Consider the following 20299-nt stretch of genomic DNA (forward strand, 5'->3'; position numbering starts at 1 on the left):
AATTTTTAGTGATTATATATACATGGCTAAGTAAACACCAATCGTAAAGCGTCACAGAACGACCTTTTCAGTGAATTGTAATATTGGTCAATGTGATAACAAAACATATAATAAAAGTTACCGAAAAAAAAATAATAATGATATATTAAATTCTCATTTTATTCGCGGATCTTCATCATGATTGATTCGACGCGAACTTTGATTCCTACTCCATTCCACGCAACGTATAATACACGGCGATTATTAATTATAGATAATAATCATATATTTATGTCTCAGTATATCTAAAGTCCAAAATGAAAAAGAATATCACATAAATATAAGTCGTATAATTTGAAAAAAGAAAGAATTTTTCTTATAATTTTCTTATAATCTTCTTTTCTACATTGAGAGAAAAATGTATATTTGTACTAAATATTTGTTTAAATATTTGTTTAAAAGTACCGGTAGTTTAGTAGATACAAATGTACACATTAATTTGATTTAATTATGGGTATTTTTTTAAGCAAATATTTATTTTCCACAAATAAACGTTACATTAGTACTATTCAAATAATTATTTATTAAAATTTAGTACATTTTTCACTCAGTGTACTTTGGACTCGCGTCCTGAAGTATCGACATGCATATTAAAAATGCATCTTGTACATGTACGATATGTATAGACTCATTGCATCACGAAATAAAACAAAAATTCTATGTATTATATTTACTATTATAATGTACATTTCCAGTGAGATTATTCGGAAAAAAAAGCTGTGTATCAACTATCAAGTTGTTTTGAAGTTTTGATTTACGAACGTCGTCAATAACGAATTTCGTAAATAAAATGGAACGTTCTGTCACGTATTTACGGTTTTTTTTGCTACTTGATTCATAATTACGTTAAAATCATTATTTATTGATTTATTCTAATTGAGCCATATTAACATTATTTATTATTTATTTTAGTCGTAATAGCAAAAAAAGGTGTACAAAATGTGTGCTATACACAAATAAAAAGAAACATTAAAGGCAGCGTTACGCAAATGCGCACACGCGTGTGACGCACGTGTTGCGCCAGATCGCATTGTCATTCATGCAATCTCAACCACGTGATTGCTCGGCGATCTTGGTTATGTCTTTAAACCACAAATTTCTAAATCTGTGCTTTAACCCGTCCGATGACGTGTGGCCGAGTGAATACGATATAAAGCTTCTCTTTCCCATTTAAAGTGCAGAAAATAATAATAGTTTTCGAGTGTATGATTATTTCGGAACACTTTGCGGCGCCTCGTAAGACGTTCGTCATCTGTCCCGTTTAAATCGCGTTTGGTAATCACTGCCGCGAGTTGTCGATAGTATGATTTTAAAAGGATCCGAGACGCCGCTTTGAGATGTTATCTGTCCTCCGGAATTCTCACCGTCTGTCAACAGATCGAATTTTGGAGCGATCTGGTAGATTCTGGCCTAACCTGTCGTCCCTCGTACGCTGTAAATCAGGTGAGCTTTTGGCATCTAACTTTACCTGACGATTTGTTACTGTTTCGTTCTTTTTTTCGACAGTGCGTGCCACAGATTAATTATTTAATGTTTATCTTTTTTAGAGAATATAATCGTCACTATCGCTGACGTATCGAAAAAAGTGAGGCCAGCAAGCAATCCAGAATACGTTCCAAGAAAATACTGTTAGTATTGAATTTTGTTGCTTTAAAGTTCATAAGATTGTAGTTACCTGGTAAATAACTAACATGTCACTAACAGTGACATTACATGACTATTATAATGTCCCATTCAATAATATAAGTTGTATGTAACATTAGATCTGCTTTTTTATTTCTGGGTATTGATCATGTAACTCTTAGGAGGACGAAGACGTGAAAAGTGAACATTTTAATGCATACACATACTCTCTACATTTCTTGGAGTGAAATCTCACTCTAAAGAGTGAAAATTGAGCCAATTTTTTGTATATATACTCTAAAATTTTTAGGATGAATTTTACTCTGAAGAGTGAAATCTTACTTTTAAAGATTGAAATTGAACTACTCTTTTTCAAGATTGACTTAATTTTCACTCTTTAGAGTGAAATTTCACACCAAAAAATTTAGAGAGGGTATATGTATTTTCATTTTTCATGTCCATCCTAGAGAAAAAGTTATATGATCGATACTTTGCACTAGACTGCCCTAGTACTTTCTTTCTCGCATTCGCCAAATATCAAATATCCCAATTGACACAAACTGGAAGTAGCATTACATCAATGTTATAATTTCTCAGCTATACAACTGTAATATAACATATAGTGTTACATAACAATTACATTGTTGAATGCAAAATTATAACATTATTGTTGTTACTTTTAGTTTGCGTCGACTGAGATATTTTTATTTTACTTTAAATTCCAAAAGTGTATATTAGTTCAGTTATAGAAAACAAACCTATTTTTTAGTAAGAAATTATTGTTGAATATGAAATTATAATATCGATATAATGTTACTGTTAATATTTACCGGGTAATAGATTGTTAAAGATTTAATTTAATTCTTTGCTATTTTATTTTTTATTCTTTATTTTTTATTTTCATTTTCAATTTAATTCTCTGCTATTTTATTTTTTAACAGTATTAAATACCCACTCTCAGGAGTCGCTGAGGCATTTGAAATGGATGCTCCAGAAGGACGTTTTGCGACAGGACATGTTCCTGATGGGCGGACCGGGTATAAGGAGGCGCGAGCTCGCGCTTATCTTTCTAGAATTAACAGGACGAGAACTAGAATTCATCGCGCTTACCCGCGACACGACAGAAGCAGACTTGAAGCAGAGGAGAGAAATCAAAAGCGGTACCGCGTATTATCACGATCAGAGCGCGGTGAGGGCCGCGACCAACGGCCGAGTTCTCTTGATCGAGGGTGTAGAGAAAGCGGAGCGGAACGTGTTGCCCGTGCTAAACAATTTACTAGAGAATCGCGAGATGCATTTAGAAGACGGTAGATTTCTTATTCCGGCGTCCCGCTACGATAAATTACTAAAGGTACGAATTTGTGATTTACGTAGAGTTCCGTGTCTAGACAACACAAAGTCTAAAATTGGGACACAAGATATCTAAAGTCAATATTCATAGTTTGTTCTTATTTGAAGACTGTCTTAAGATGCCATAAATCAATCACTAGAGTCATATTAACAGTCCTAAAACGTTATTTAGGACGATTTTGAAATAAAAATTATAATTATTCTAATAATTGGATTAAGACTGTATTTAAATATAATATGGTCTTAAATATAAGAACCAGCTATGAATATCCGCTTATACAAGATGTCTTTAAGACGTTTTTTAAAAATTGTTTTATAAAACATGTTACGTCCTAATTTTGGACTTTTGTGCTATTATATCTGAGTGATTTCTTCGCGAAATTATTGGCGAATTCGATTGGAAGCACTAGTGCGCACTGATTCATATTAAAGTCGTTATACAATAATTTATAAAAGTGAAATGCAAATATTTCGAATTATAAAATACAAATTTCACCTAATAGTACAATAAAATGTATTTAGTATTTTAGGATTTAATCGACTTCTTTGTTTATGTATAAACATATATTTACGTTATTTTGTGTACGTCGGCTTTAATATGCACTAGTGCGTACTGAGTGCGTCCAATTGAATTCGCTATATGTTAACTTCTAATTATATATTTGTAAATAATATGATAATAATCTTGAGAGCGCCAAAATGATCAGTCAAAGTTAGATGTTATGAATATAATATATAGGGGAGAGTGGTCTAAATCAGACCTATTTGCAGTTTTTGCTCTCTATAAGGCGTAAATAAAGTCCGATCGTAAAACCGAAGGTGCCATTAGAAAGATCATTTAATTCCCTTCATTTTTACTTGAGACCATTTTGATGTATCTCTCACCTGTGTTGAACTATAATGGAAAATGTAAAAACTTTTTTTCCGGTCCGATTTGGAACTATTTGAACCATCCCCTGGTTCAAATTGAAAACTCCTTTTATGGATTTTTAGATAGAATTTTAAAATATTATAATGTATTTTTCTTAGTATTGAATAAAAATAAGCAATTTGACAAGTTAACAGTCAAAGATAAAAATTTTTTCAGAAAAAGAAATTACTGACTGTTTATATTATTAGAATTGAAATAAAACTCAACTAATCTGAGTCTGATGACTCATGATATTTTACTGATTTAATTGCTTGGACCAGATCTGGTCAGTCGATCACCAGTACTACAACCAGGCCTATAAGTTATTCATTGTACTGTCCGATTTTGACACGGGTCCTTTCGAATTTTGGAACAAATTTTACAATAAACCGCAAAAGTGATCAATCGAAATACTTGATATTTTTGAATTCTACACTCTTTAATTATCTTAAATCAATTACTTTTCAAATTTTCAACACCTTTTAAACAATATGATTTACAAGGATTTTTTTTTAATTTTCGCACGATGACTGAAAATACATATTTGCCTCTATTTTATGAATGTTACGACAGAGAACTATCAAACTGCTATCACATGTTCGGTGTCTTATAAGGACTTTACATTATAAATAGTACGCAAATCTGCTTAACCGTATTCATTTAAATTAAAAAGGTCCTATTTGGTACACGGTCCGATTTGGACCACTCTCCCCTGTTCTTAATTCTTAAATTTTAATTATCTCAGATGTGACTATACCGAAACATTCGGACATTAATTTGACCGATCATTGGCGCTCTCAAACGTATGTATATTGTACATTTACACGGTCGGATCTTAATTCTTATGATAATAATCATTTATTTGCAGATGCACACTCAGGCGGAGTTGGACAAGTGGCGTCTCGTGCGAGTCAGTGAAGATTTCATAGTAATAGCATTGGGTTTACCATCACCGCGATATCCTGGTCATCCTTTAGATCCCCCTCTCAGATCTAGGTTCCAGGCTCGTCACATTCCGCCTCCGACGTTCGAGGTAAGTATATTCAAGTGCGTATGACTTTAAAAAGATTAATAACATCGGCCAGAGAGCAATTAACCGAATAAATAGATTATCGTTCTACGTTAAAATGTTGAACGTTACTCGAAGTGTATATCAGTCTTTTCAGAATATATCGCACGCTATATAGAATCGAAGTAACATTCAGAAAAGTCATTAAACAAGTTTCTGATTGTATAGCGATGCGGCTTCATCAAAACTTCGTCGCGGAAATTCGCGATCGTACCTATTCATACGTACGATTGCCTGACTCATTATTAAAATTGCCCCCTTCCGACAATTAAGGGACATAAGCCTAATTTATGTCTCAATTACGCTCTCAGTCGTTCGACTATCAGATGTAACTGTTATAAAAGTACGAGGAAGCAACAATTTGATAATTCAGCGGGGACTTTGAGGGAATGTCGTATGTAAAACTATCCGCTCGCGCGTCTCGAAGGAGACGGTCTCGCGCGCGCGAGTATAACTCGCGAAACTTTCCGTCTGATTTATGGGGCCGGGAGTGGCGTACCATTAGGCATGGGGTGCGGAGGTCGCACGAAAACCCTCTCCCCGCAGGTACCGTCCCATCCCTTCCTTCCGGTGCTCCTCTCGTTCGCATATAAACGCGGGCTCGTGGCTGCGCTATGGTCACAGGCACCGCGCGGCTTGGATCGCGTGTCCCAAGCAGTCGAATTTCGAAACTCTACCTGTCCTCCCGTGCACGCCCGCGAGTCGATACGTCGGGATTCAAACGGCAGCTTACGTATTAAAGGAGGAAACGCGAAGCCGTCGGTTCTCCAAGCCCTGGCCGCAGTTCGATAGCGCGGTAATGTCAATCGCGACGACACGAATATAATTACAGATTACCTCCTCCCTCTCGTTTGACATTTTTCGCGAGACGGTGCCGTGACAATGTCATTCGTGGAATAATATTTATGCGTATCCTCGTTTATTAAATAAGGGATATTGAGAGATGTCAACTGTCGAGCATTGATCCGTCGTTTTTTTTACCACCAATTTATAATTCCGAAAAACGCGTTAAATAAATGATAAACTGCAGACATTAAATTCTAAATCTAACGTTAGGTATTTATTGCGCAGTTTTGTTAGGATATAATATTATTGATCCTGAATTAAAATTGAGCGTCAAGTTTTTTTTATCGGACCTTGAAACGTTATTTACCACTCGAGATAATTATTAATATCCTTGCGCACACCGTATCGCGTTATGCCAGCTATATGGGCATCATCGGAGAGGCCTTTATTCGTCCGAACCGTCTGGGTGGACGGTATGCGTCACGCTGTCCTGACACCCGACGATCCCGTCGTTAATCCACGGCTACGTCGACATCCGCGAGCGTCCATGGAGAAGAGTTTCCCCACGAAACATCAACAGGTCGAGACCAGACTGGATCGTTTGAACAACTGCTTCATGAATCTGCACGTAGTAGTGGAGAAGAATTTCCCAGACAACAAGATCCCACCGAGGATCGTGCGCAGACAATCGGCTCCACCCTGCACGAGGATGTGCAACGAAAAAACCGGGGGTCTCCTGGAGATTTACGTGAACGGCGTCGACAAGTTGGACGAGGATCGCGAGAATTATGAAACGTTAGAAAACGAAAGAACGACGTTTCCGGCGAGCGAGAGTTTTGATTACAATAATAGCGTTGGGCAATCGATGCACTTGCAGCGAGACGTATTCTCCGTTATGACGGAATGCAAGCAAACCGATAGATCATCCGACGTGCATTGCAATCCGTTGTCCGAGAGGGTGTTACAGTGGCTGGATCTTTCCGGAAGGGCACAGGATTACGAGCTTGAGACGGAAGAGAATTCGAGAGTCCGAGAACATCAGCGATGGAGTATCGCTAGGAGGAGGAAGCACCTCTCACAGACGCGCGAGGGGATGATATCAGAGAAAGAGCGCATAGTTGTGCAGAATTATAAACTGCAGAAGAATTTGAAGTTGGAGTGCGAGACGAAGTTTGCGCGGAAGCGGTTAATCAGGGTGAAAGATAAGACGGAAGAGGACAGAATTCGGAAGGAAGAGAGCATCGATTTGAAAGAACGAACTCAGATCATGGAGGAAGACAATTTGAACAATGAAGATGAATCACGGGACGATCGGTCGGCCACGTGGTCTCCGTCTGGACGTTTGCAGCTGCACATTGTCATGCCGAACTTCAGTTCCGTCGAGAAACGGGCGTCCTCGCTGGAATCCCTTGCCTGCGATTGAACGATAAACCGCCGGTCAAACGCGCGTTCCCATTTTCGTGTGTTATCATTCCACCTGCGTCTGACATTCTTTTTACCGTCACTACCTCGATACCGCGTTGTGAGTTTTTATTTGTCAGCGCGAAAGGGAGAAAAAACGAACATTTGTGGTCAATGGTATTTAATAAACAGTTCATATGCTCATTTTTTTAAATGACAGAGTATACAATTATTATTTACAAAGACTTCATGTATTTTATGAGGTTTTGAAATGTAGTTTCGTTGTAATGCGTGTTTTTGACAGATGGGTTGCAGAAAGGTAAAGTATTTTATTAAATTAATTATGCAAAATTATAAATTTTTTTATAAGTAAGTTTGATTTAATAATATATCTATAATTTCTAAATGTAGAAAAATGCTTGGTATTCAAAACTTTCAAATTATTCTATTCAATATGGACTTATTATGATAAAAAAACTCTCAATTAATTCTTTTGAGACATTTCTTTATTATTTAATGAGTCATTGCAAAAATTGGCACTTTTTTGAGACATGGATTCAAGCAGCTGTAAAACAGCTTTGACTTCGACAAAAGAAACGAAATTTAAATTAAAAAATGATTTTAAGTTTGAAACCTCTACTTTCGGAAAGTCATTATGTTTTTTGAGTTTCTATGAGTTTGATCATTTTTACATAGAGAAAACTACAAGATGGATAAAATGGGAAATTTTCTTCTGTACCAAAAAAAAAAATTTTGCAAAAATTTTCGACTTTTAACATAAAAGCTGAAAGTTTTTTTTTCTACAAAACCATTTATTTAAAACAATTATAGTCTAACGAACTGTGCACCGAAATATTTCCGGACTAAACACAATTAAACCACTGTAGTAATTTCGCTAATTAAATTTATTTTTTTTAAATATCCCTAAGATTTTTTGTTACTGAGTTATTCGGATTAAATAAAAGGAATGTATAGATTTTAATTATTCATAACTATGTTAAAAATCATAGCGTATCGCAATTAAAAAAACAGATTCTTAAAACTGAAACTTTGTTGTATTGAATATACTCTATAATTACCAAAATTTCTTAAAAACATGTAGACATGATGCAAATGAAATATCTTTCAAAAAAGTGCCAAGACTTGTAATAACTCAGTTATTTAACAAATGACAAAATTTACACAAGATTATTCTCTTTCTATTTAACTGTACTTTGCGATGCGACTCGACATTCAGCGATAGATAGCGTTTTTGTTGAGAATTAATTCGGAGCCGTGTCACAAACTCGTTATTATCTGTTGAGAGAGAATTGAAGTCGACGGAGACATCGCCTTGTTTTACGTCGGTCGGAAACTGAATAGAGCTCAGTTAATAATAAACTCATATAAAAGATCATTTAAAACTTCAAAATAATTACACGGCTTGGAGTATTTAAACCATTTCTCATGAAAGGAATATTATCTGTCACGAAGTGTAGTGTATATATTGCTTGTTCGTAGAAATTGCTGTCACGCGCAGAAATGAACTCAGAGACACATATGTCAGAGAATTTACAGATAATTTATAGATATATTTTAATAAAGATTAAAATAATGAATAATTTAAATAATGATTAAAATTATGATATAATTTTTTCATAAATATAGCTTGTTTTTAAAAACTTCTAAAAACCTTTTTAAAAATTCTTAAAATCTAAAAATTTAAGAGTACATCACAGATATAAAGTTATGAATGTTATAATTTCAATCATAAAAAGGATATGGCTTTACCTTTTTGTTGTCAAAAAGAAATAAAATGTAAAAACAAGAATTAATGAAAGTGTAGGCGTGGTAATTGGAGCGCTAATTGACTTGTATAAAAATGGTCTTTATTCAAAATAGTTGAGTAAACCATTAAAGACTATTTTTATACAAGTGAAACTTTCAATAGCTTTCGTTTTTATATGCCTTATTTCTTTTAGACATTTTTTCGAGAGTTTTAGAGAGTTTCTTTAGAGTTTTTTCTTTTTTCTTTTTACTGTATTTTGCTTTAAACAAAAATACGAAGAATTACATTGTATTTTTATTATATATTTATATATTTATTAAATTTTATGATTTATATAATTATATATGTTACATGTAATGTTATTCGGATTAGACCGGAGGTCTTGCATTTTTATGGATTATATGTTGCTCGTGACTTCATTGACTTATGTGCCACCTTCGCAAAACTACTGGCAGTAACTCGCTACAATGGCGAACGAAAATAATAGAGCGGCGTGTTTGGGAATCGCACAAGACAGCTTTATAATATACCCGGCGCCTATTTTCGGAGTAATAAAACTTGGTAGAGAAATAGGGATGCGCGGACATCTATTTTCTACATACACGGTATCATCGTTTAATAATCAATCATCGTGAAAGTCGGCGCATTAAAATGGAAGTTTGGCTTTACAGCTGATGGATGTCCTTCAGAAAAATGTTGCCATAATTTAAGTCCGACCTCCATTCGCGGTTATTATTTAGACGAGTGGTAGATGTGTATGAATACTTGATCTTACACAGCAATTTATGGCAACTAGAAATTTCTTAAATATACACCAAAGTTATTACATTTCTGTAATATCAAGTCTAAAGTTGCAAAGATAACGTTGTTGAAATAATAACAGTCTTTTATCTGATAGAAATACAATAGTTGATCTCCGACGCGAGTACATTGAACTATGGAAATTGCTGAAAATGGGGAATCGCGTGTTTGCGAAATAGCTGGTTAATGTCCTGATAGCCCGGTGACACATCTCTGAAAGAAGACTGCGAACTTTTCCGAGCTCAGGCTTCAAGTTAAGTTCGTTTAATTTAATCGCGACGATACCGCGTTCGTCGGTTGTTTATTATTTGTTCACCTCGAAATCAGTGCAATGTGCGTTTGATAACTGCGGAACTGTCGACGAATGCGTAATGATCGAACGTGGTGTCGATGGAGTTACGGGATGCTTCGGCGAAATTGATTCTCCATTTCTTCTATTTTCGCGGTGGGTGTCGGGGACGAGTCACGAAAACCACATTTCCGCCAACGCCGCAATTACGGCCGATCGAGGGCTCGAGATTATAACCCGGGCCGATTGAAAGTTTTCGATGGAAATTCCGAGGGTGGGCGGATATCTCGCTTCCGTGCCGAGTGGTAGTTATTCAGTGCTCGTGCGCGCAATGTTGGAAAGCTCTCGGTGTTAATCACTCTCTCGGAAGGAGGACCGTTTCGTACCGAATCGCGGTATATAACATTCCTCACGTGCACGTTTCCGCCGAGTTCCTCTCTGTCTCCCTATCTCTCTCCCTCTCCTTTGAATGCCAACTATGTCGACGAAGGCGGAGAAGTAATGGGAAGATAACTCTGCACCGAATTCGAGTAGTTCAACGCACCGCAGATAGACGTTAAGTAACGTTAAATATATTACGCTCCGTACATAGCAGCCCCGTAAACTTTCCTAGTTGGGAACTTTCGTCGGCTGAGTGACTACTGCAGTGCTCGAGTGCGAAATGTTATCAGGCTGTTATCAGTTTCTCGCGAACGTAATTATATATTAATTATCAATATTATTTTAGACCGTTTATATGAGAACACAATCAATATTAAATATCTAATTATAAATATATTAATTATATTAATTATATTAATTATATTAATTAAGCATAAATTCTTTACGTTTTTACTGTTATTTTTAAAGATCGAAAACTCAATCGTTTCTTCTGACTGGGTTTTTAATACAGAAGCATCGTCATATTCGTTTGACAGTGTCATATCATCGTTCTGTAGAAAATAAAAAGCTACATAGTACTCTAAAACTTTTAGAATGAATCTCACTGTAAAGAACGAAATTTCATTCTTAAAGATTGAAATTAAGTCTTTTTTTAAGACTGGTTCAACTTTTACTCTTTAGAGTGAGATTCCAAAGAATTTAGAATACATTAGATAATTTATTTAAATTTTAGCATGTTTGAGGATGTCAAAGTATCATATATCAAGATTTGATTTTTAAGGAACAATTCGAGGGCTTGAGAAATTTAGCGCCAAACGTCGACGCTGGGAAATTGTCGCAATTATTATCATGTGCTCATGCATTGGTTACCCCAGAAGCTGTCACCATAGGCCTGCCAGATTTTCCTTTGGACAATTTGTCATCGGCCGCTTTTATTATGGTAAATTTCTAGCTCTTGCATCAGCAACTGCGGACACTTTGACATCATTTTTATCCTAATTTCGCGTGTTTGTGCTTAGGACAAAAGCCCAGACTTGTCGGCGTACGACGTTTTCTATAGATTTTATCCGTACAAACTATTTTTGGGTAAGGAGGGTCAGAATGCTGTCGAGGATATCCTTAGAACATTTAGCGTATTGAACGATTCTAAAACGAAGGGTACTGTTACTAGTAAAGTAGAACCTGCCAAGAAGGCTGACGATTTCTTAGAGATCAGCATAAAACGCGATAACGCAAAAACAAGTTTTCACGTAAGCTATAAATAATTATTCCTATTTTAATTAGTTACGTTTAACAGAAAAAGGTGCTTTCTCATTATTGTAAAATTCTTTAGTATGATTGGTTTTGTCCCTAGTTTTTTACTGGATCTAAATGTATAAGGTCCTGTTGCACCAACGTTACTTTGACTTTAAGCGAGACTCTCTTCTTTAAAACTCTCTCTGTCTCGTTTTAAAGTCGAAAAGAGACAGGGACGAAGAGAGTTTTAAGCCTTGCTTAAAATTAAAGTAACGATGGTGCAAACGGGCCTAAACCAATTATATTAAAGAATCTCACAACAGTTGCAAAGCTACTTTTTCTACTGAATGCAACCATTCACTATCGCTGCTAATTGTAAGTATTTGAATCCATTCTGCGAATAGGTTCCCTGCGGCACGAGTCAATTATCTAGCGCGAACAGTGATCATTATATAGAGACTAATTATCAGAATAACTTGTTGGCAAATATGCTGGAATCCCACTTGACGTCTGATTTCTGCTTGATCGGACCGAAAGGCTGCGGCAAATCCACCACCGTCCAACGACTCGCCGATATATTAGGTTATCAAGTGGAGCCAATAGTGCTTTATCAGGCAAGTCTCAGGCGTTATTCGCGAAGGTGACGTTAGTTTCTAATTGGTTCCTTTTGTGAGAGAAGCAGAAAACGACGACTCCAAGCTTCAACTTAAAAAAAAATCATTCGCGTCTATGACGGCGATCGTTCGAGAAATGAAACGGTTAAAATATTTTCTTAGGATATGACTTCCAGGGACCTGATACAACAACGAACTACGTCGCTTAACGGCGACACGGTGTGGAGAGATTCGTCGCTGATCGATGCGGCTCTGCATGGCAAACTGGCCGTGCTGGACGGCATCAACAGGATTCATTCCAGTACCTTAGCTATACTGCACAGGTAATCGCGGCATTTAACAGGCTTCAAGGCAACGATTAACGTGTAACGTAACGCCCGCGTTTGCCTTTAGATTAGTCCACGATCGGGAGCTGCAATTGCACGACGGTAAGCGGCTCATACGAGCCGATCGTTATGATGAAATAAAGAAAGAGTATAACAGATCCGACGAGGAAATGCGCGACCGCGGTGTTCTACGAATTCATCCCGCCTTCAGGTTGATAGCCTTGGCCGAACCACCGATCGTCAATAGCTCATCTAGCCAATGGTTGAATTCTGAGCTACTCAGTTTGTTCCTCTTCCACGAGATGAGACCGCTCGACAAGCGCGAGGAGATTCATATTATTCGGTCAAAGGTGATCGTAGTGGAGTTTACAGTGCCGACGTGTCTTCAACCATGGATAAATTCTCATCGAGTACTCTGTTGCAGTTTGGAGAACCCAGCCAAGCGTTACTGAGTATCGTAGAATTAGCGCATGTTTTACGCTCATCCAACGATCCGACCCTACAGTCTCTCGCCGGTTCGCTCAGCACCCGGCAACTTCTGCGAATCGCGGAGCGAATGCACCGGTTCCAGTGCGATGACGTTTACAACGCGGTGCAACGCGCGTGTCTGGCACGCTTCTTACCGACGATCGCGAAAGAGGCTCTCGAAGATTCTTGCCGTCGCCTTGGCATTGTTTCGCCGGAAACGACAGATTTGGCGATCGAATATTCGGTCACGGAAGACTCCGTGAGGATCGGTAATACCGTTGTGGATCGGTATCTCACCGCGGCGCTCAGTAAAGTACCTGACATCCTGTTCTACGATGTCCCGGAACATGTTGCGCTCTTAGAGCGGCTGCTGCAAGACTTTAGTCTAGGACAGAATCTCCTGTTAGTCGGCAATCAGGGCGTCGGCAAGAACAAGGTCGTGGACCGGTTGCTGCAGCTGCTGAACAGACCGCGCGAATACATTCAGTTGCATCGCGACACGACCGTGCAGACTTTGACCCTGCAGCCAATGGTCAGGGACGGCAAAGTCGTTTACGAGGACTCGCCACTCGTGCAGGCCGTTAAACTGGGCCACGTCCTTGTCGTCGACGAGGCAGATAAAGCACCCACGCACGTGACGTGTATATTAAAAGTACGTACTCGACGATAGCACAGCTATTATGACGTGAACATTTTGTCGGTTGTGAATTGCGAGATGATCCTGTCATTTTCAGACCCTGGTGGAATCGGGTGAAATGATTCTGTCGGACGGTAGACGAATTGTTCCCCGTGTCAGTGGCAACGCCTCCAACGCAAACAGCATACTCATGCATCCAGACTTTAGGATGATCGTGTTAGCGAATAGACCGGGCTTCCCGTTTTTGGGCAATGACTTTTTCGGCGCTCTGGGAGATCTATTCAGCACGCATTCCATCGACAATCCGAGTATACGAAGCGAGATTCAGCTCCTGAAGCAATACGGTCCGCACGTAGACAATCGGACGATACACAAATTAGTGAAAGCTTTCGGCGAGCTGAGAAGTATGGCCGATCAAGGTTTAGTCTCGTATCCTTACTCGACTCGAGAAGTTGTTAATATAGTTAAACATTTAGAGGTGAGCTAATGAGGAGTTAGTGAGAACTTTTTAGAACCCGGTCAACACCAACTAAAAGTAGTATAACATCGCGGATGTCATAATTTTTCGCTTTCAACAATATGAATGTAATATAATACATAGCGTTACATAACTGTTATATGAGTGTGAAATTATAACATTTTGATGTTATATTACTTTTAATTGGTTTTGACTGGGATAGATTGATGATAGAGTGTTATTGATGATTTTTTAATTGTAGAAATTTCCAAACGAACCGTTGGGTACTGTAGTGCGCAATGTCTTCGATTTTGATCGATATAGCCAGGAAATATTCGACACTTTGGTAACCGTGCTTCATAAACATGGAATTCCTGTTGGAACGAGTCCAACCAATATTGCCTTAGCTAAGGAGTAAGATAATCTTTACGTACTTTAAAAAAATTTTGCAAGATATTTATGAATCAAGTAGACATAAGCATTAGAAAAATACAATGAATTTGTACAATTTTGTAATGTATTTTATTAACTTTGCGATATACAATGGATTCATTGTTATACGTAATAAATAAAAATGCGAAGAAAATAAAGATACATGAGATAATAACTTTCACACACGCGCGCACAATGTTCTTCCCCCTTTTCCATTGCAGAATTCCTTTGCCTGAGATGAAGATCTGTGGTAGTTGGAATGTTCTAAGCACGTTCCAAAATATACCTGTTCAGGAAAGGTACGTTAAGTTGAAACCGCCAACATTTCCGGTGCAAAACGATCGAACTCTAGATCGAGTCGAAGCCAGATCGGCCTGGTTCACGGAACTCCAAAGTTACTGGACAATACCCATTAGCGAAAACAGCACGGTGACTGCTTTAACGGTCGCGAATGGAAGTAAAGGGGATGGCACGGATGACAGGATATACGCTCTCACGTCGAATCCTTTGAGTATATTTAGTATGACGCCGGAGTCTGAACAAATTCGTGAAACGTCTTTGCAAGGTTTAATTAGCCCCGCCAGGGGCAATATGCCGTTTTATAACGTCGCGGTCGACAATCTCGGAGACGTTTTAGTTCACGAAGAAACTGTAAGTAATAAATTAATAATCCCTACTGAAAAAAGTCATGTCACAACGTTACATGATGAAATCATGTAATTAAAACATGTAAATCATGTAACGGATTGTTCCAAATCAGTACGTGATTTTTTTAAATGTAATTTGAAAAATCACATGACATTAAAAATAATTTCATTCATCATGTGATTTTATAGTTATCGAATTTTAAACAATTGAATGATAGAAATAGACGAAAGAAGAACATATCATCATGTGATTTTTCAAATTACGGAATTTTAAAATCACGTACTGATTTGGAACAATCTGTTACGTGATTTACATATTTTAATTACATGATTTCATCATGCAACTGTGTGGCATTTTTTTCAGTAGGAATGCAAATCACTTTTGTTCACGGTAGTGTTTTTTCATCGCATTTGATCGATTTTTAGAGCAATTCTATACTTATGGTAAACGTAAACGAAGGTTCGGTTCGAGAACTGCAGTTTTCAACCTTTCTGGATGTCGCTGATAGAATATCGAACGCCTTCAGGAGTAAAAATCTTCAATGGAAGATGAAGACGGATCTACTCCCGTCGCATAATCTGATTGTCTTGTATACGCAAGACCACGAGAAAATCGAAGTTGTCGATTTACAAAACATGTGCGCTTACTCGATGAGTTTGCCGTGCAACATCGAATCGGTTTTACTTGCGTCCAATAGAAAATGGTTAATCCAAGACGCGTCGAAGAATAAGTACGTTCTTACGAAATCCTCGGATTCTGACCCGTGTCCGAATGTATTACGCGAGTTGGACGAGTCTAACAGTGTCGATCTAAAGACCGGTAGTGTCTTGAATTGTGGCAACAGCAGTTTGTGTAAAACGGAGCTGAGCAAAGCTCTTCAGCAGAAAATAGACTGTCCAAATAGACTCCTGGTAACTGATAATACGTACGCCGGTATAGCGACGGGATTCCCCGATTTAGATAGCTCTAACGAGCTGCATTTCTGGCCAAGGAGAGGAAGAACACGCAGCTTCATAACGCCCATCATTACGCAAAATGGGCAAGTGATCAGAACAATCTCGCCCAGTCAAGTACCCGACGAGGTTTATCCAAAGGACACAAAACATATGGGAATTTCCGGTTACTTAGAGATAGTCGACACGGTAAACCACAAGCTGCGATACATACCTATTCCGGAGTAAGTAAACCTGCAGTAGACACAAAGATCGTGTCATAAAAGATGAGAGCTGTAGTTTATTTACATTTTTACAACTTTATTTACATTTTTAATATCTTTGAAAAAATAATACTGTTATAAAATGCTGTATGTATGGGATATTTGTGAACTGGTAATATAATTGAGACGGGGGTGACTCTACATGAAAAAATAGATTGAAAACGTAGAACAATTTTTTTCCATACGGAGTTTTATTTTCGAAAAAAATGGAAACAAAATCTTGTTGCATTAATTGGAATTCAGGTAGATTCAATCAAAAAGATACAGATCAGATAGTTATAGTTAAATATATCGAACGTTTTAGTCGAGATAACCAGAAATTTAATTACGATAACCAGAATTCTGATTCATATAATCGGAATTTATTTTCTTTGTACTTCTTGTTGGTACGACCAAAACATTTTTCTCAATGTGACTTTAAATATTTGCCGGGAGTACGGATTTAATTAATAAATTCAAGAACATGTTAGAAAACATTTATAGAAATTTACTTCGAAGAGAATTGTGTTCGACAGAATAAGCATTTTAACAATTTATAAAATAATAATTATGTGTGAATATCTTATTGTGTATTTTCGATTACTTAATGTAATAACACAAACATGGACAGAAATAGTTACAGCAAGATTTAAGTCGAGACATAATATCCGATAAATATTTAAAATCGATTTTCTCAAAAATAAAATCTCATATGAAAATATTCTATTCTACGTTCTCGATTTATTTTTTCATATATAACCTACTTGTCGATTGTATCATCAGTTCACGAATACCTTGTATATCTATGCTATTATGGCGCGTATTTATTGTTTCCGATAAAACAACTCTGAGAAAAATTATTAAACCTCTTTTACGCAGACCGGTTAATGTCTCGCCATTGACACAATGGCTGTATGCGAAGGACCTTCCGCTTTATGCGTCACTTACGTCGAACGAAGGTCTCGTCACAATAGATGCCGGTGGCTGCGTCCGTTTATGGGAGACATCCATCACGGATATAGAAAAGTCGTTAGGTGCATGGCGTAAAATGATAGGCGCCGGCGAGGAAGAAAACATGCAGATCACTAAAGAGAGGTATTCGGGGCAGGATGTCAGCGGGCCGAAACACGGAAAGGTCGATAAGAATAATGAACCACACGTGGGCGGTAACACTTGGGCCGGGGGAACTGGAGGTACGGGTATATTCAAACAAGATAAAATCTAAAGGGAAATTACATATTGTTGCCTGAAAGCAGTGATGCGCAATCTTTTTTAAGTCGTTTTCAAGGAGCTATTTTTAGAATTAGATAAAATCTTTTTTTAAAATCATTTTCAAAGAGCTATTTTTAGAATTAGATAAAATCTTCCATATGATATTTATTTTGTTCGTAATAAAATAAAAAATATGATTTTATATTTCCGACTATGAGTCGGCGGCTGTAAAAAATTCACAGGTGGGCAGATTGTACATCACTGCTTTAAAATATTATTTTTTGTGCCTAATCATCAATCAACTATTACGACAGGATACACATGAAATTCTATGTATTCTAGGCAGAGATACGGCTGGTTTGGGCGGAAAAGGAGGTCCATATCGCTTGGACGCTGGACACACGGTGCATCAACTGAGTAACGAGGAGAAGAATGCAGTACCGGAACATATAAAGAAAGCCGCTCGCGAGATGGGTCTTCGAGCATTCAAGCAGCGACTCAAGGACATAAAAATGAGCGAATACGACCACAAGCTGTATTCTCAGTTCAGCGACGCGGTTCATAATCAAGTGCAGGCCTTGAGGGTCATATTAGGTGAGCGTTCTAAGCTCTGAATATGGCTTTTATGGAAATCAGTATTTCTTATTATGTGTCGCACGCTCGTATACTATTTATAGGCACGCTGCAGGCGAAGAGCAACGAGCGGCAATGGTGCAGGCATCAGACGTCGGGTGAGCTGGACGACACGAAGTTAATCGAAGGATTAACGGGTGAAAAAACGATTTATCGGCGCAGGGCGGAGAAAGAACCGGAGATCGGTGCTCCGCAGTTGAAGCCGAAGCGATTGAAACTCATCGCGGATGTATCTGGCAGTATGTACAGATTCAACGGCTACGATGGTCGGTTGGATCGCGAGTTGGAGGCCTGTGTCATGGTAATGGAGGCTTTCAGCGGCTACGAAGGTAAATTTCAATACGATATCGTTGGCCATTCCGGCGACGATTACCGTATTGTCTTTGTCGATCGCACGCAACCGCCAACGGACAATAAACGAAGACTGGAGGTGATTAAGGTGAGTAGATTTGTTTTTGCCGTTTTTCCCATGGAAGGATAAGCCGTGCGATTTAATTAACGAACCATTATTTGTCTTCGCAGACGATGCACGCTCATTCGCAATTTTGCATGTCTGGCGATAATACATTACAGGCGACGCAGCACGCAATTGCGAGTCTGGCGAAAGAGGATTCTGACGAGTCTATCGTAGTTGTACTCTCGGATGCGAATCTAGATCGTTACGGGATTTCTCCTGAACGATTCGCAAAATTATTAACATCTAACCCGGACGTAAATGCCTATGCTATTTTTATTGGATCGTTGGGTGATCAAGCGACCAAGTAGGTTAACAAATAAATAAAATTTTACCATCTTAATCATATCGATACTAGTTAAAATATTTATGTGTCGCACACTCTATTATATATACTATTTATAAAATTACTTGTCAATTTAATTCCCGAGTTTACTATAGTAGTTTAATTGTGTTTATATAGTCCGGAAAAGAATTCGGCGCGCAGTTTGAAAGACTACAAATATGGTATATATGCAAGTACATATATAGTATATTTAGTAATTCAAGATTGAATTATTTAAGCATTAAAGATCCAGTTTTGACCGTTATAGGCATTTTAATATTGATTGTGTTTTCACATAAACGGTCTAAAATAATATTGTAAAATATTTATATTATTTTTAGATTGATGAAGAAAATGCCTTCTGGTCGCGCGTTTGTGTGCATGGATCTGAAAAATATACCACGAATTCTACAGCAGATATTTGCCGCTTCGGTTTTAAGTACGATACGATCAACTTAACGTGAATGATAATTAGTTTAATTTTACATAGAAAAATGAGGAGCGTTTATTTACTTATAGTTATTAATAAAAGATTATTTTTAATATGTTTTTTGGGAATATAATATACTTTTATATAGATAAAACAATCATACTTATATAACTTGTAAATTTTTGTAAATAAAAATTTTTAGACATCTTTAAAAAATCCTCTAATGTATAATACAGTTTCAATCTGAAATCAGGTATTATTAAAAAAGAACGTGCATATTAGTATTTATATGTCTTATCATGTTGCATTACTAAGATCTTTCCGATTCTCAAACTCGGAGGCAAATTCACGCCTATATCAAGGCAAGATATTACCGTGCGAGATCTCGCTAAGAAGTCAACGGTGACCCTTCACTCAGGGTAAACGCCCGGATTTGTCCGTGCGCCCACGCGCATTTGGAGGGAAGAAACGTCAGCTACACGGTACGAGGGCGCGAGAGAGGTAGCGTGGACCAGCGCACAACACAACGGTCGACCAGAAGGGGGTATCATCCCCCGGAGAGCCGAGCACGACCGAGGTCGCGCGGAGAGGATCGAAGTGGTCGCGCGCCCGCGCGATCCGCCGGATCGACGATGGTGTGGGGTGGTTGATTGTCAGTCGCACGCCGGTCTTTGAATGGAGCGGGTGTGGAGACGCGTACAGGGTGCCGGGCGTCGCGGTGCCGCGGCCCGTTGCGGCTGCCCCGTGCAGCCGTGCCAGTTGCACGTGGACCAACGCGCGAAGCGCGGCGGTGGCGGCCGTAAATCCCGCGGTAG

The 20299-nt window shown here is 38.0% G+C and overlaps 1 protein-coding gene across 1 annotated transcript; it reads left to right on the plus strand.

Moving 5' to 3' along the window:
- The first annotated feature begins 1086 nt into the window (after positions 1 to 1086).
- Positions 1087 to 19552, plus strand: c12.2 (von Willebrand factor A domain-containing protein c12.2). The gene is made up of 19 exons (XM_018455954.1): positions 1087 to 1482; positions 1587 to 1667; positions 2604 to 3013; positions 4791 to 4955; positions 11199 to 11357; positions 11437 to 11667; positions 12058 to 12267; positions 12430 to 12590; positions 12661 to 12943; positions 13018 to 13713; positions 13796 to 14176; positions 14418 to 14569; positions 14809 to 15238; positions 15661 to 16412; positions 17310 to 17623; positions 17985 to 18236; positions 18320 to 18714; positions 18798 to 19036; positions 19396 to 19552. The coding sequence occupies exons 1-19, from the start codon at positions 1377 to 1379 to the stop codon at positions 19511 to 19513; spliced, it is 5535 nt and encodes a 1844-aa protein (XP_018311456.1). The 5' UTR covers positions 1087 to 1376; the 3' UTR covers positions 19514 to 19552.
- The last annotated feature ends 747 nt before the right edge of the window (positions 19553 to 20299 follow it).

This window comes from Mycetomoellerius zeteki, unplaced genomic scaffold, assembly GCF_001594055.1.
Source record: "Mycetomoellerius zeteki isolate Tzet28-1 unplaced genomic scaffold, Tzet1.0 scaffold52, whole genome shotgun sequence".
NCBI lineage: Eukaryota > Metazoa > Arthropoda > Insecta > Hymenoptera > Formicidae > Mycetomoellerius > Mycetomoellerius zeteki.